The sequence below is a fragment of the Hyaena hyaena genome, unplaced genomic scaffold (assembly GCF_003009895.1).
Source record: "Hyaena hyaena isolate Hyena2069 unplaced genomic scaffold, ASM300989v1 scaffold_325, whole genome shotgun sequence".
In the NCBI taxonomy this organism is placed as follows: Eukaryota; Metazoa; Chordata; class Mammalia; order Carnivora; family Hyaenidae; genus Hyaena; species Hyaena hyaena.
The window spans coordinates 438,116-452,194 of NW_024080957.1; the positions used below are offsets into that span (position 1 = coordinate 438,116).

Genomic DNA, 14,079 nt, shown 5'->3' on the forward strand with positions numbered 1-14,079 from the left:
ATCATACAGATCTCCTATATCTTTGGTTAGGTTTATTCCTAGGTATTTTATGGTTCTTGGTGCAGTGGTGAATGGGATCAGTTTCTTGATTTCCCTTTCTGTTGCTTCATTATTGGTGTATAAAAATGCAACTGATTTCTGTACATTAGTTTGTACCCTGCGACTTTGCTGAATTCATGTATCAGTTCTAGGAGTCTTTTGGGTTTTCCATGTAAAGTATGCTGTCTGTGAAAAGTGAAAGTTTGACTACTTCTTTGCCAATTTTGATGCTTTTTATATCATTTTGTTGTCTGATTGCTGACGCTAGGACTTCCAAACGCTATGTTAAAAACAGTGGTGAGAGTGGACATCCCTGTCATGTTCCTGATTTCAGGGGGAAAGCTGTGTTTCCCCATTGAAGATGCTATTAGCTGTGGACTTTTCATAAATGGCTTTTATGATATTTAAGTATGTTCCTTCCATCCTGACTTTCTTGAGGGTTTTTATTTTTAAAATTTATTTTATTTTATTATTACTATTTTTTAACGTTATACTTATTTCTGGAAGAGAGAGAGACAGCATGAGCAGGGGAGGGTCAGAGAGAGAGGGAGACACAGAATCCAAAGGCAGGCTCCAGGCTCTGAGCTAGCTGTTATCACAGAGCCCGATGTGGGGCTCGAACCCATGCACTGTGAGATCATGACCTGAGCTGAAGTCGGATGCTTAACCGACTGAGCCACCCAGGTGCCCCATTGTGGTTTTTTTATTAAGAAAGGATGCTGTATTTTGTAAAATGCTTTGAGTGTCTGGTAGAAGTCCCCAGGGAAGCCATCTGGCCCAGGACTCTTATTTGTTGGGAGATTTTTGATAATTGATTCAATTTCTTCACTAATTATGGGTCTGTTCAAATTTTCTGTTTCTTCCCATTTGAATTTTGGTAGTGTGTGGGTGTGTAGGAATTTGTACATTTCTTCTAAGTTGTCCAGTTTGTTGGCATATAATTTTTCATAGTATTCCCTGATAATTGCTTATATTTCTGAGGGATTAGTTGTAATCCATTTTCATTTATGATTTTATCAATTTGCCCCCCCCCCCTTTCTCTTTGAGAAGCCTGGCTAGAGGTTTATCGATTTTGTTAATTTTTTCAGAAACCAACTCTTGGTTTCATTGATCTGTTCTATTTTTTTTGTTTGTTCTTTTTTTTTTTTTTTTTTACTGTTTTTTTACCATTTTTTCCTCTGATCTTTATTAGTTCTCTTCTTCTGCTGAATTTGTGGTGTCTTTACTGTTCTGCTTCTAGTTCCATTAGGTGTGCATTAGATTTTGTATTTGGGATTTTTCTTGTTTCTTGAGATAGGCCTGGGTTGCAATGTACTTTCCTCTGACTGCCTTTGTTGCAACCCAAAGGGTTTGGATTGTTGTATTTTCATTTTCATTTGTTTCCATATATTTTTAAATTTCTTCTCTAATTGCCTGGTTGACCCATTCATTCTTTAGTAGGGTGTTCTTTAACCTCCATGCTTTTGGAAGTTTTTCAGACCTTTTCCTGTGGATGATTTAAAGTTTCATAACATTGTGATCTGAAAGTGTTCACGGTATGACTTCATTTCTTTTATATTTATTGATGGCTGCTTTATGACCCAGTATGTGATCTGTCTTGGAAAATGTACCATGTGCACTCGAGAAGAAAGTAATTCCACTGCTTTGGGATGTAGAGTTCTAAATGTATATGTCAAGTCCATCTAGTCCAAAGTATCATACAGGACCATTGTTTCCTTATTGATCCTGTGTCTAGATGATCTTTCTATTGCTGTAAGTGGAGTATTAATGTGCCATGCAATTACCACATTCTTATCGATAAGATTGCTTATGTTTGTGATTGTTTTATATATTTGAGTATTACCGAATTTGGTGCATTTACAATTGTTAGCCCTTCCTGATGGATGGACCCTGTAATTATTATATAATGCCCTTCTTCATCTCTTGTTCCAATCTTTAAAGTCTAGTGTGTCTGATATGAGTATGGCTACTCTAGCTTTCTTTTGACTTCCAGTAGCATGATAGATCTCCATCCCCTCGCTTTCAATCTGAAGATATCCTCAGGTCTAAAATGAGTCTCTTGTAGACAGTCTTGTTTTTTTATCCATTCTGATACCCTATGTCTTTCGATTGGAACATTTAGTCCATTTACATTCAGTGTTATTGAAAGATACGCGTTTAGAGTCATTGTGTTACTTGTAGGTTTCAGGCTTGTTGTGATGTCTCTGGTACTTTGTGGTCCTTGAAACATTTCACTCAGAGTCCCCCTTAGGATCTCTTCTTGTAGGGCTGGTTTAGTGGTGATGAATTCCTTCTGTTTTTGTTTGGGAAAACCTTTATCTCTCCTTCTATTCTGAATGACAGGCTTCGTGAATAAAGAATTCTTGGCTGCATATTTTTCCTATTCATCACATTGAAGATTTCCTGCCATTCCTTTGTGGCCTGCCACGTTTCAGTAGATAGGTCTGCTACTACTCTTGAGTGTCTACCTGTGTATGTTAAGGCCTGTTTATCCCTAACTGCTTTCAGAAATCTCTCTTAATCCTTGTATTTTGCAAGTTTCACTATGATAGGTCATGCAGAAGACTGATTCAAGTTACACCTGAAAGGAGTTCTCTGTGCCTCTTGGATTTCAATATCTGTTTCCTTCCACAGACTGGGAAAGTTCTCAGCTATGATTTGTTCAAGTACACCTTCAGTCCCTTTCTCTCTCTTCTTCTTTTTATGGAATTCCTATGATATGGGTATTGTTCCATTTGATTGCATCACTTAGTTCTCTAATTCTCCCTTCATACTCCTGGGTTTTTTAAATCTTTTTCTCAGCTTCCTCTTTTTCCATAACTTTATCTTCTAATTCACCTATTCTCCCCTCTCCCTCTTCAATCCATGCTGTGGCTGCCTCCATTTTTATTTTGCACTTCGTTTATAGCATTTTTTTTAATTCATTCTATTTTTAACATCCTTGAGCTCTGCAGCAATAGAGTCTCTGCTGTCTTCTATGCTTTTTTCAAGCCCAGTGATTAATTTTATGACTACTATTCTAAGTTTTTGTTTAGTTACATTGCTTATATCTGTTTTGATCAACTCGTTAGCTGTACTTCTTCCTGGAATTTTTGAGAATTTCTCCATTTCATTATTTTGGGTAGTTTTTTTCTCCCTTATGACTTTTAAAAGCTTGTTATGTGCTCTGCACCTGTGAGCACTGTTATATTAAAGGGGAGTCATACACTAACCCGGGCCTGGCCATTCAGGAGGTATTTTCTGGAGAATGTTACTCGCTTTCTTTTGTTATAACTTTGGTTATTTTATTCCCCCACTTGTTGTTAGTTTTGGACCCTCCACCAGGTGTGCTTTGATATGTTCCTTGATGTAGCCCTGGAAATAAAACAAACAGGAAACAAAAACATGCAAACACACAAACAAATAAAACAATGAAAATCTACAAACAACAAAAACAAAAAAACTATCCAAAAGCAGAAAACCAGCTACAAGGAGACAGAATGGAGGTGTTCTGATGGAAGAGCAGACAGAGAGAGAAATGATAGGGGCGGGGAGAAAGAGAAAATGAACACTGACCAGGCAGAGAGACTAAAAGTCTTAATCTAGAGAGAAAAAGGAAAATAAGGTAGGCGGTGAGGAAAAAGAAACAGAGATAAAGTTACCCAGAGAGAGAAACTATATAGCTTGATTATTCCTGAGAGAGTGAAAGGAAAGGAAAGAAGGAGGTGTAGAACATGTATCAAGAAAATGTATTAGATATGTCTGTTGAAGCAAACCAATAACCAGAGTAAGCAGCTTAGAGGAGGGAAAAGATGAGAAAGAGAGAATATATCTAAATAAAAGGAATAGTCCTAGAATTAACCCATGCAATGCAGCAGCGCTGGTCTGGAGGAGGGGGCTGTCTGGTCCTTCAGCGTCTGTCCTGCTCCAGTAAATAAGCAATTTCCTGGCACAGAGGGGCATGGCTTGATGTAGGCTGTCCTGCCTCCACTGTGGGTCCCCGGAACCTAACCCTGAGGCCCCACCGTGGTGGTCGAGGGGAGAAAAATGGCGACCCCCCAGTCTCTTCTTCACTGACCGGTGGACTCCATTTGGCCGTCTTCACTGTGCCACTGTGCAGAATGGGTGGTCTTTCCGTGGACTCTTGTGCCCCAGTGCTTGGCTGGGATTTACTCTCTCTCTCTGCACCCTGGCACTGGGGAAGTGCTTCTCTATGTCCCCCAATATGTGGTCCCAGCTGGTTTTGTCCTGTGCTGCACTTCAGGGGAGGGGACCAGTTTCTCCTGCTGCGGACTGCACTCCTGGCCAACCACCAAACACGGAGGTAGCTCCCCTCTTTGCTCGGTGCACGGACTCGGCAGCTGGCCGCAGTCCGAAGAAAGCCCTGCAATAGAGATGGGATCTCTCTCTGACCTGGTGTGATGTTTTTCTCTTGTCCAGATATAGTCCTACGCTTCCCCAGCCACTTTTTCTCTTCCCTGTGTCTCTGTGCAGAAGGGGATCCCTCCCCTCTGTGCCCAAGCAGTCTGTTTTATCTCCCCTAGTTTGCAATCACGCAGCTATGGGCCACGCAACTAGGTTGTCCCAGTTTCTCTCTGGTAGGCTCGGTCTCTTTTCCTCCCAGACTTGTAGGGTTCAAAGTCCTTTGGCTTGAGCCCTTCTTTGAGAGACGTGGGAAGTATGGATTCCCCTACTTCTCCACCATGTTGGCCCCTCCTCTCCACAAATCACTTTTTGTACTCACAAGAAATGGTTAGGTCATGCTCTATGAGTGTTAACAGCACAACACAATTAATAGAACCATTGCTTATCCTTTAATTCAGGAGCCACAGCTCAGTATCCTTGCTTCAGAACAACTGCAGTCATCAAATTAATCAAATCATCTTTAGATCTTGTATTGAAATCCCCTTTAAATCCAGTCTTCCCACATGTGGTCAGTCTCTGCTGCTAAAGGAAACCACCCATCAGTTTTACTAGTTAATAATTATGAATTCTTTTCAGTTTTTCTCCTATTACCATCTACTGTTTTAGTACTCTTTGAACATAGTTCAAAAGTTACCATATAGTTATGATAACTATTTTCATGTCCTTGTCACTTCTTTTTTAAATGTTTATGCTTGAGAGAGAGAGAGCAAGTGCAAGTGGGGGAAGGGCAGAGAGGGAGACACAGAATCCAAAGCAGGTTCCTGGCTCTGAGCTGTCAGTACAGACCCCTATGCAGGGTTCAAACTCATGAACCGTGAGATCATGCCCTGAGTTGAAGTTGGACACTTAACCAACTGAGCCACCCAGCCACCCTCCTGTTACTTCTAACATCTGTTAATTCTAGGTTAAATTTTCCTGCTGCTTTGCATGCCAGAAAATTTTGGATTGGGTACTACAAATTGTGATTTTTTTTTACCTTGATGGGTGCCATATATTTTTGTATTCCTCTATTCTTTTTAAAAAATGTATTATTTATTTATTTTTGAGAGAGACAGCATGAGCAGGGGAGGGTCAGAGAGTGAGCGAGACACAGAATCCGAAGACAGGCTCCAGGCTCTGAGCTGTCAGCACAGAGTCCGATACGGGGCTCGAACCCACGAACTCTGAGGTCATAACCTTACCCAAAGCCAGACGCTCAATGAACTGAGCCACCCAAGCGCCCGAATATTCCTCTATTCTTAAGCTCTGTTTTGGAATGCAGTTACTTGGCATAGATGATTAGGGGTCATGCTTTGCAGATTTGCCAGGAAGGACTAGAGCAGTGTTGCTGTAGGACTAACTACTCCCTGCTTCGGAGACCAGAATTGTTTAGTGTACTCCACGCAATGCCCTGCAAATCATGACGTTTCTCATTCTGGCTGGTGGGAGCTGGCACCTTGTGTGTCTGTTGAGTACTGTTAACTTAAACCCTTTTGGATGGCTCTTTCTCTGGCTTTAGGTGATTTCCTCATACGCATGCACTCAGCTGAATACTCAAGAGGACTTTTGGGACATCTCTGAAATTCTCTGTCTGTGCAGCTCTCTCCTGTGCGGTCCTGGACTCTAGCAGTCCTGGTTTCCCTGGACCCTCTGGCTGCTTAACTAAGGACCAGGTAGCACGAACTCTGAAAGCTGTAAGGCAGGTGATAGTAGGGTTCACCTCATTTGTTCCTTCTCTTAGGGATCACTGTTCTTTATTGCATAATGTTTGGGGTCTTAAAAATCATTGTCTGATATTTTGTCTGTTTTTTGGTATTTTCAGAGGAAAGTACAGGCCCACAATAGAACCTAGTATACAGCAGACCATTATAAAGGTACCACAGAAACACTTCAGCAAATTCATCACTCTAAACAGGCTGTTCTAAATATAGTTTTACTAGAAGCGATCACCCATCTAATGCTATAATTCACTTCTCACAAGCTAAGATTTAGTATAGCCAACCTAAAAAAAATGATATAAAGGCATGTTACACTGATTTTATCAATAATGATACTCTTTGAGGTCAAAACACAAGTGGAGAAAAATGTCCTTGTTCTCTATGAGGAAGATAAACCTATTCTTGGCCAGTAATGGTCAATGTAATACAACACTCAAGAACAGTATACTTACAACCCATTAAGGTTGATCATCTCTACTGTACAGTAATTGGGATCTTTTTTCCTACTAGGAATTCAGGACCAAGGTTAACTGTTCTGTGGGGCTCTTGGTTAGACTATTTCAAGACTGACTCCCTTGTACCCTCAAATAACTTTATCTCCTTATGAAGAGTCCAAAGGGCTTAATTCTATAGGAGTTACACAACTTGAGGAGGCTTTTCCCAGCCTGCCAATCAGTGAGCCCTCACCTCTGAAAGTCAGACACACAGGAATGCACTCCAATATTCTTGCCCCCTGAATGCCAAATAACAGCCTTACCCACATAACTACACTTCTACAGATGGTATCAACCCTCATAATCCTCTCAAAGTCTTGTAATTCTTGAACTCTGTGCTTCCCCAAAACATCAGCAGTCTCCTGTGATCAGGGAGGGCTCTGCCTGACCAACAGAGCTCTCCCTTTATCATTACTGCTTAATTTAAGCTATAAATTCAGCTTTGTCTTTTTAGATCAGATAAAAAATGGTAGGCTCTTCAACCTCTGAGAGTCTTATTAATGATATTCTCTCCAGTTTCACAATGCTCACTCAATTTAGGTCCTGATAGTATCACCAGTAGCTGTCATTACTTAAGCATCAATAAAGTCAGGTGTTATGGTAGCTGTTTATGTACATGAAGTCTGGATTACCTACTCTACCAACCACTCCCTCTCTTAAAAAGAATAATAAAGTTGAATTTGTTGCTTACTTATAGTAAGGAAGAGCTACATTGGCCAGGTGTAGTCCTGGAGCAGAGCAGTTTGCTGTACACAATAATTTGATTTGTGAGCATCTGAAGAAGCTATAAACATAGTCTCTAAGATATCTTATATAAGAATAGTGCTGTAGGGGTGCCTGGCTGGCTCAGAGGTAGAGCATGTGACTCTTGATCTCAGGGTCCTGAGTTCAAACCTCCCAATGAGTGTAGAACTTACTTAAAAAAAAAAAAAAAAAATAGAGCTCTAATCCTACTAAAGATGTGCTGGTAACTACCCAGCATAAAAGGGTATACGTTTACAAGACTGTGGAAGAGTTTTTACCATTTTCCAAGTGATCCCATATTCAAGGATTCTCTACTGGGTGTTAGACTAGGACATTTTATTGAAACAAAACATCCTCCCCTTTAGTTGCTATATCACCTAGTACCTCACTAAATGCATTTTGATAAAATGTACTTAGAAAAGTAGTCAAGTATCACGCTACAGTATCTCCTATCATACAACAAATTCATATAAATTTATTGGGTGGAAAATGGGGAAAGGGACAAAAAAATGGGGTGGTTCTGTATTGATATCAGAAAGTTCCTAAAAGGATAAACTCAAGTCCAAAATCTTCAGCCCATATCAAAGACTTCATGTTCTGATGACTGTGGAAAAGGCCAGCCCTGGTAGCTGGGCTCTGGAAATCATGGCATAGCTATCGGTGAAGAAGCACCTCTGTCAAGGGCATCACTGTCTCTCTAGTTCGGAATGACATTTCTTGGGCATAAGTCTAAGATGCTGTTTATTCTCCCATCGCTGTAGAGCAGACTGGCTGGATGCGATGTTGAGCTTCTTACCTTGGTCCTGTTGGAAAGAAAACAGACCTGACACTGCAAAATTAACTGCACAGCTGAGGGCCTCTTTTGTCTTTATGAATATAATTTATTCATCAAGGTGAGTGGTTCTAATCTAGACAGGTTGGGCAATGTAGAACTTTTCAGAAAGAAATTTAGTTCATTTGTTTTCCTTGCAGTTTAAAGAAATCTACAGATTAGTGGGGAGAGTAGCTGGATGAAGAGAACTTGTGTAATTAGAAATTTGAGGTGGGGGGGCGTCTGGGGGGCTCAGTTGGTTAAATGTCCAACCTGATTTGGGCTCAGGTCATGATCTCATGATATGTGAGTTCAAGCCCTGAAGTGGGTTCCATGCTGAAGAAAAAGAAACCTGAGAAGGATCAAATCCAAAACTGCTTACGACAGCCATGTCTAAATACCCTACCTCTTCCAGCCACCTGTCTTCTCGGGGAAGCCTCTGCAACCGGTTTTTTGTCAGCTCAAGCTGCAGGCCATCGAACCTGCACTTAAACCAGCGATGGGCTTCTTCCAGGTTAGCTGTTATCTGGGCATATAAGTGTCACCGTTAAACATGACAACAAAGAAACAGTTATGTTTTTTGTGTATTGGTTCAGGAGACTTTTTACCTAGATGTTAAAAGACCCAAATTCTGAACGCAAGGTCCTTGAAACCTATTTGCATAATATCCATCCTACAGATGAGAGAGATTCCTGAATGCAGAATTGAGGGATGCCTACAAGCCTGTTGCTTTTTCATGCATTTGTTCCTATTTCTGGGGCGTGACCTGAGGTAAGAGGACCCAGGGAAAAATGAGAATGATAGGACGAGACGGCGCTGCCAGTGAACGTGGTAGTGCAAACCGTGGTGGGAACTTCGGAGTTCTGTTCTCCAGGACTATTTCTTCTCCAAAGTCCCTACACTAGATTTTTCTGTGGTGCTTTATGAAAGTAACTGACTTAGTAAAAGACTAAACCAGTTTAGTGTAAGTTGCATTCTCTTTATTTCTCCTTTATCATCAAAATATTTTAGACTTTAGCTCCTAAGCACAAACTTCCAAATTACCTTTGTTAGACAGACTTAAACGGCCCCTCTAGTAGTCTGCCTTTGAAGATGATCTGGACTCCGTATTCATTTAAATGACAGATCTCTACTGAGTGCCTGGCACTTTTGTGTATTTGGGATAATATGGTATTTTAAGGTAGAGCCAATAGGCTTTTATGTTGTATAGTGGTTGCTTCAAAACAGCTCCAGAACATATCCTCTAGAATAAAAAGCAGAATGACTGTTTTCTTCCCTTTGGTTATTTGTTTCATGGACAGCATTTTTGTTTTTTGACTGAAGCCCTGAGAGAAGTATTTCTCTCTTGCCTGGGAGAAGGCAAGATCCATGAGAGCAGGGGCTTCCTTGGGGTTGTTTCACCCCGTGTCTCCATCACCTGGGACAGCGCCCAACATATGCTAGGTCCACAGTAAATACATGCGACCGTGTATTTGTTCTAGACTAGCCAGCTCACAGCGTGGGCACAAAACAGTGAGGTAGGAAAATAGAGCTCCCCTGTCGTCTAACTTTTAGAAGGCTACAAAGTTCAAATATTTTCCTGGTCTGTTTGTTTGTATATCATAATGCTGGTGATACTCACACCCTGCCCTCCAACCAAAGGGAGCACTCAGCACTCTTTACCAGGAGTGGAGGGAAAGATGCTTGAAATGGCCCTGTCCATCCATCCTCTTTCCTCTTGTTTGGTGAATGAGAAGGAAGGCACCGTTTACTGAAACTTACTCTGAGCCATCTAACAGAACAACGGAATCATAATTCTCAGTACCCCGACTTTTCTAGATGTGGTAAGTGATGAGTTAAAGAAAGTAAATGTAACTTCCTTAAGGGCACTGTGTCACAGCTGGCATTCAAATTCATGTGTGTCTGAGTCCTTATTCCTTTTAATATACAGTCATGTTGTCCTGTAATTTAATGGCTATAAAAGGCACAAATCATGACCAATTAACAACATCATCACTGTGATACCTTAGAATCTGTTTTCTTATCTGGAAAATGAGGAGTGGCTGTGGCAGACAATGATTTCAAAGACCCTTTCAGCTCTAAAAAAATGTATGAGTTTAAATAACTTCAAACAGGTCTATTTGAAGATAAAGCAAAATCACAAATTAAGAGGGCCTACTTGCGGGAGTTGCTGGCTCAGTCTGAAGAGCATGGGATTCTCAGTCTTGGGGGCATGAGTTTGAGCCCTACATTGCATGTAGAAATTACCTAAATTTAAAAAAACTTAACAAATGTTAAGTAGGCCCTATTTTTATTGACTGAACAAAGAGTTTTCACTTTTAATAGTGATGTCGAGCAATAATGCATTAAAATCTACACACATGCTGGTCTTCTCCTCTTATATTAAGTGGTAAAGACTTGGATTTAATCAGTATTTTGGCATTCTGTTCTCTTTTATCAGGACACAAAATCTCAATCCAAAAATCATTCTTCATATTGGAGATTATACATAATAAGTTACTGTTGCCTATTATACTCCCAACAACTATGTTAATGAGGGATTTCACTCTGACTTGAGTGTTTCAAAGTTGTGTGTGAGGAAACCTGTTAAGTCTTTATGTCCCTAGGTCTGGTTTACCTGTTCTGATTCCACACTGGCTTCTTTTAGTTTATGCTCTGTTGCCTCTTTGCATTTCTTTAGGTGTCTGATCGTTTCTTCTAATTCCTGGAAACGTGATACAAAGATTTTTACAAATTTCCAATGTCCCATATGGAACAAAGAGCTTCCATATTTTTATAAATGGGAAACCAAATTATGAAAGTATGATGGGGTACACTTTCTACATTCAGGTGCTACCAAAATAAAAACTGTTATTCTTAGTATCCATAGATGTATCGGATCACAGCTTCTGACTTCTGGATTCTTCTGAGGAAAAAGGGGTTAACAGCTCTTTCCAGAACTGAAGGAATACTTTTTCACAGGAGACAATCTCTGCTAGGAAAGAAGAGCTTCATGATCTCCTGAAGTCCGTTTTCAGTGATAGAATATTATGCTTTTCCAGAGGCTGGGAAGAGCTAAAACTCCCGTCATAGTAACAGGTGTATCCGAGCTTCAGGGAAGAAACAAGGGGTGTACAGTGCCTGAAAGACTATGAAATTCAGTTCAGAAATCTTATTTAAAAAACAGTATTTTGCATGTGAGCTTTAGCTGTTCTTTAAGAATGAATATTTTATTAAGTTGAAAACTGAGAACATGTGCCGTATTCAAAGCTATGGGCTTCTTCCTACTTGGAAACTTGGTCTCTTCTACAGAATCGAGAAAACCTACGTGCTCTGACACTAGGTTTCAGGACGAGCCAGCTGCTGACTATCTCTGAGATGGACCCGAGGGAACTTCTCACCTGGCACCGGTTCTCCAGTTCCTGCCTTATCTTCCGCTCTGTCTCCAGCCGCAGCTCCTGCTGTTTATTCCGTGCTGAGGTCTCATACTGGCTCTTGGCCAACAGCTGCATCTCTTTCTGCAGGTTAGTCATTTCAGATACAAATTTCTGGATACTCAGTGACTGGGAGGGCACAAAGAGGGAAGCAGTTGGTGAACCTGTCCAAGTCTGAGATTTTCTGTGAATAGCAAACAAAGTTTGTAGTTTCATCTACCTGTTCATAATTTTTTTTCTGATACTGATCCTTAATTAGCTCCATTTGCCTCAATTCTGTTTCTATTTGCTGAAAGGAAATGTGGAAATAACATAGAAAGACGATCAGTGGAGAAACGAGCTTGTTCTTTTTGCCCACAGGATGACAGAAAGAATCCCATAGGAGACCCACAGTTATCAGCTCCTGCTAGGCTCCTTTCCATCTGGCCCCCTGACCCTGAAAGAGCAAAATCCTGTACGATCACCTTGGAAGAGGCAGATGAGGGGCCAGAAATTGACATGGCAGTTAAGGAGAAATCAAACATTCACACAGCAGTGTCTCTGCTGGAAAAAGATAGTCCGCCCACTCCCCAGGTGTAGCTGTTAGTACTCTGGGCCATCTTCACCAGACCCCACCACCTGCATAGATCCTCCTCAGATATGAGGGAAGTAAGGGGAGACTGAATGTTTCTCATACAACCTTCATCCTCTCTACATTCTGAGTATTATTCGCCTTAGTCGACAAGTGGAGCTTAATTTGGGCCTTTTGATTCTTTATTTTCTCCTTGCTAGTGTTCAGGATCTTCTCCAGCTCTGTGAGCTTCTGCCGCAGCTCTCGGTTGGTACGGGTTACTTCCACTGATCTGAAGTTGGCTTCATCAAGGGCTTTCCTCAGCTGTGGAACACAAAGGGAATAGTCAATCATTTTTACTTTTCACACAGTAAGAGAAGTTTATGATTAGGTCTGTCCCCATATTTAGTTCTTTATCTTTGGACCTTTCTTTTTAAAAGAAGGGTAAGTGAGGCAATAATAATGACGTCTGATTAAGAAGACTTGTTGAGCAACACTCTAAGTGGTTTTCATCTTCTGTCTAGTTTCAGAATTTTTAACTCTAAAGAACACAATGTACATAATGTTCATCATTCTCTTTTTAAGAGCATGACTTTGGAGTCCAACCCAAGTCCAAATCTCAGTTTTTGCACTTACTAGCCAAGTAATTTTGGATACCTGACTTCCTTAAGTCTCAGGTTTATCACTGGCATATATGCAAATAACAACGCATTTCATAGGCTTCCTAGTTAAATAAGATAATGAAGAGAAAGAAGGTAAAGCCTGGCATATAGTAATTTCTCAGTGATCATTAAACTTTTCCTTTCTGTCACTTGTGACCTCGTGTCTGGAGAACTGAAAATTATGTGGTAATTTATATAAATACTTGCCAGTTAGTACCACTGCATATATTTTTAGAATACTGCTTTTAGTTTTAAAAGATTCTAATAAGCTTGCCTAGTGGAAAAACAGCATAGTGATCACTGTTAAAATCCAGACAACAGTTCCAAACGGAGTCCCCCATAGACTCAGTCCCAAACTGAGACTGAATTAAAGTTCTGGCTTTCCCAGAAATGAACTTTTTTTTTAAATTTTTTACAAATAGTTTATTGTCAAGTTGGTTTCCATGTAACACCCAGTGCTCATCCCCACAAGTGCCCTCCTCCATGCCCATCTCCCCCCCCCCCATCCATCAGTCCTCAGTTTGTTTCTCAGTATTCAAGAGTCTCATGGTTTGCCTCTCTCCCTTTCCCCCACCATTTCCCCCCTTCTTCTCCCCGATGGTTCTAAGTTCCTCCTAATCCTCCTATACGTGCAAACATATGATATTTGTCCTTCCCTGCCTGACTTATTTCGCTCAGCATAACACCCTCAAGGTCCATTCATGTTGCTACACATGGCCAGATTTCATTCTTTCTCATTGCCATGTAGTATTCCATGGTATAGATAAACCACATCTTCTTGATCCATTCGTCCATGGATGGACACTTAGGCTCTTTCCATGTTTTAGCTATTGTGGAGAGTGCTGCTATGAACATTGGGGTACATGTGCTCCTATGCATCAGTATTTCTGTATCCCTTGGGTAAATTCCTAGCAGTACTATATCTGGGTCATAGGGGAGTTCTATTGTTAATTTCCTGAGGAACCTCCACACTGTTTTCCAGAGGGGAGCAGTTTACAGAATGCACCAGTTTACATTCCCACCAAGAGTGTAGGAGGGTGCCCGTTTCTCCACATCCTCGCCAGCATCTAGAGTTCTCTGATTTGCTCATTTTAGCCACTCTGACTGGCGTGAGGTGGTATCTCAGTGTGGTTTTGATTTGTAGTTCCCTGATGAGGAGGGATGCTGAGCATCGTTTCCTGTGTCTGTTGGCCATCTGGATGTCCTCTTTGGAGAAGTGTCTGTTCATGTCTTCTGCCCATTTCTTCACTGGGTTGTTTGTTTTT

The 14,079-nt window shown here is 40.9% G+C and overlaps 1 protein-coding gene across 7 annotated transcripts in view; it reads right to left on the reverse strand.

The window, feature by feature from the left end:
- Window positions 1-4,833: 4,833 nt before the first annotated feature.
- CCDC150 (coiled-coil domain containing 150) overlaps window positions 4,834-14,079 on the reverse strand; it is a 101,961-nt gene continuing 92,715 nt past the window's right edge. For 5 of the 7 annotated variants that reach the window (XM_039248966.1, XM_039248963.1, XM_039248968.1 and 2 more), the window contains 6 exons: window positions 12,282-12,476; window positions 11,823-11,891; window positions 11,570-11,731; window positions 10,807-10,893; window positions 8,596-8,715; window positions 7,831-8,181 (listed from right to left, as the gene is read on the reverse strand). In XM_039248966.1, coding sequence (XP_039104897.1) covers window positions 8,065-8,181; window positions 8,596-8,715; window positions 10,807-10,893; window positions 11,570-11,731; window positions 11,823-11,891; window positions 12,282-12,476 — 750 coding nt within the window. In that variant the 3' untranslated portion in view covers window positions 7,831-8,064. Of the gene's footprint in view, window positions 4,966-7,830; window positions 8,182-8,595; window positions 8,716-10,806; window positions 10,894-11,569; window positions 11,732-11,822; window positions 11,892-12,281; window positions 12,477-14,079 lie in introns of those variants that run through there. The other 2 variants (XM_039248964.1, XM_039248965.1) reach the window with 2 other exon arrangements.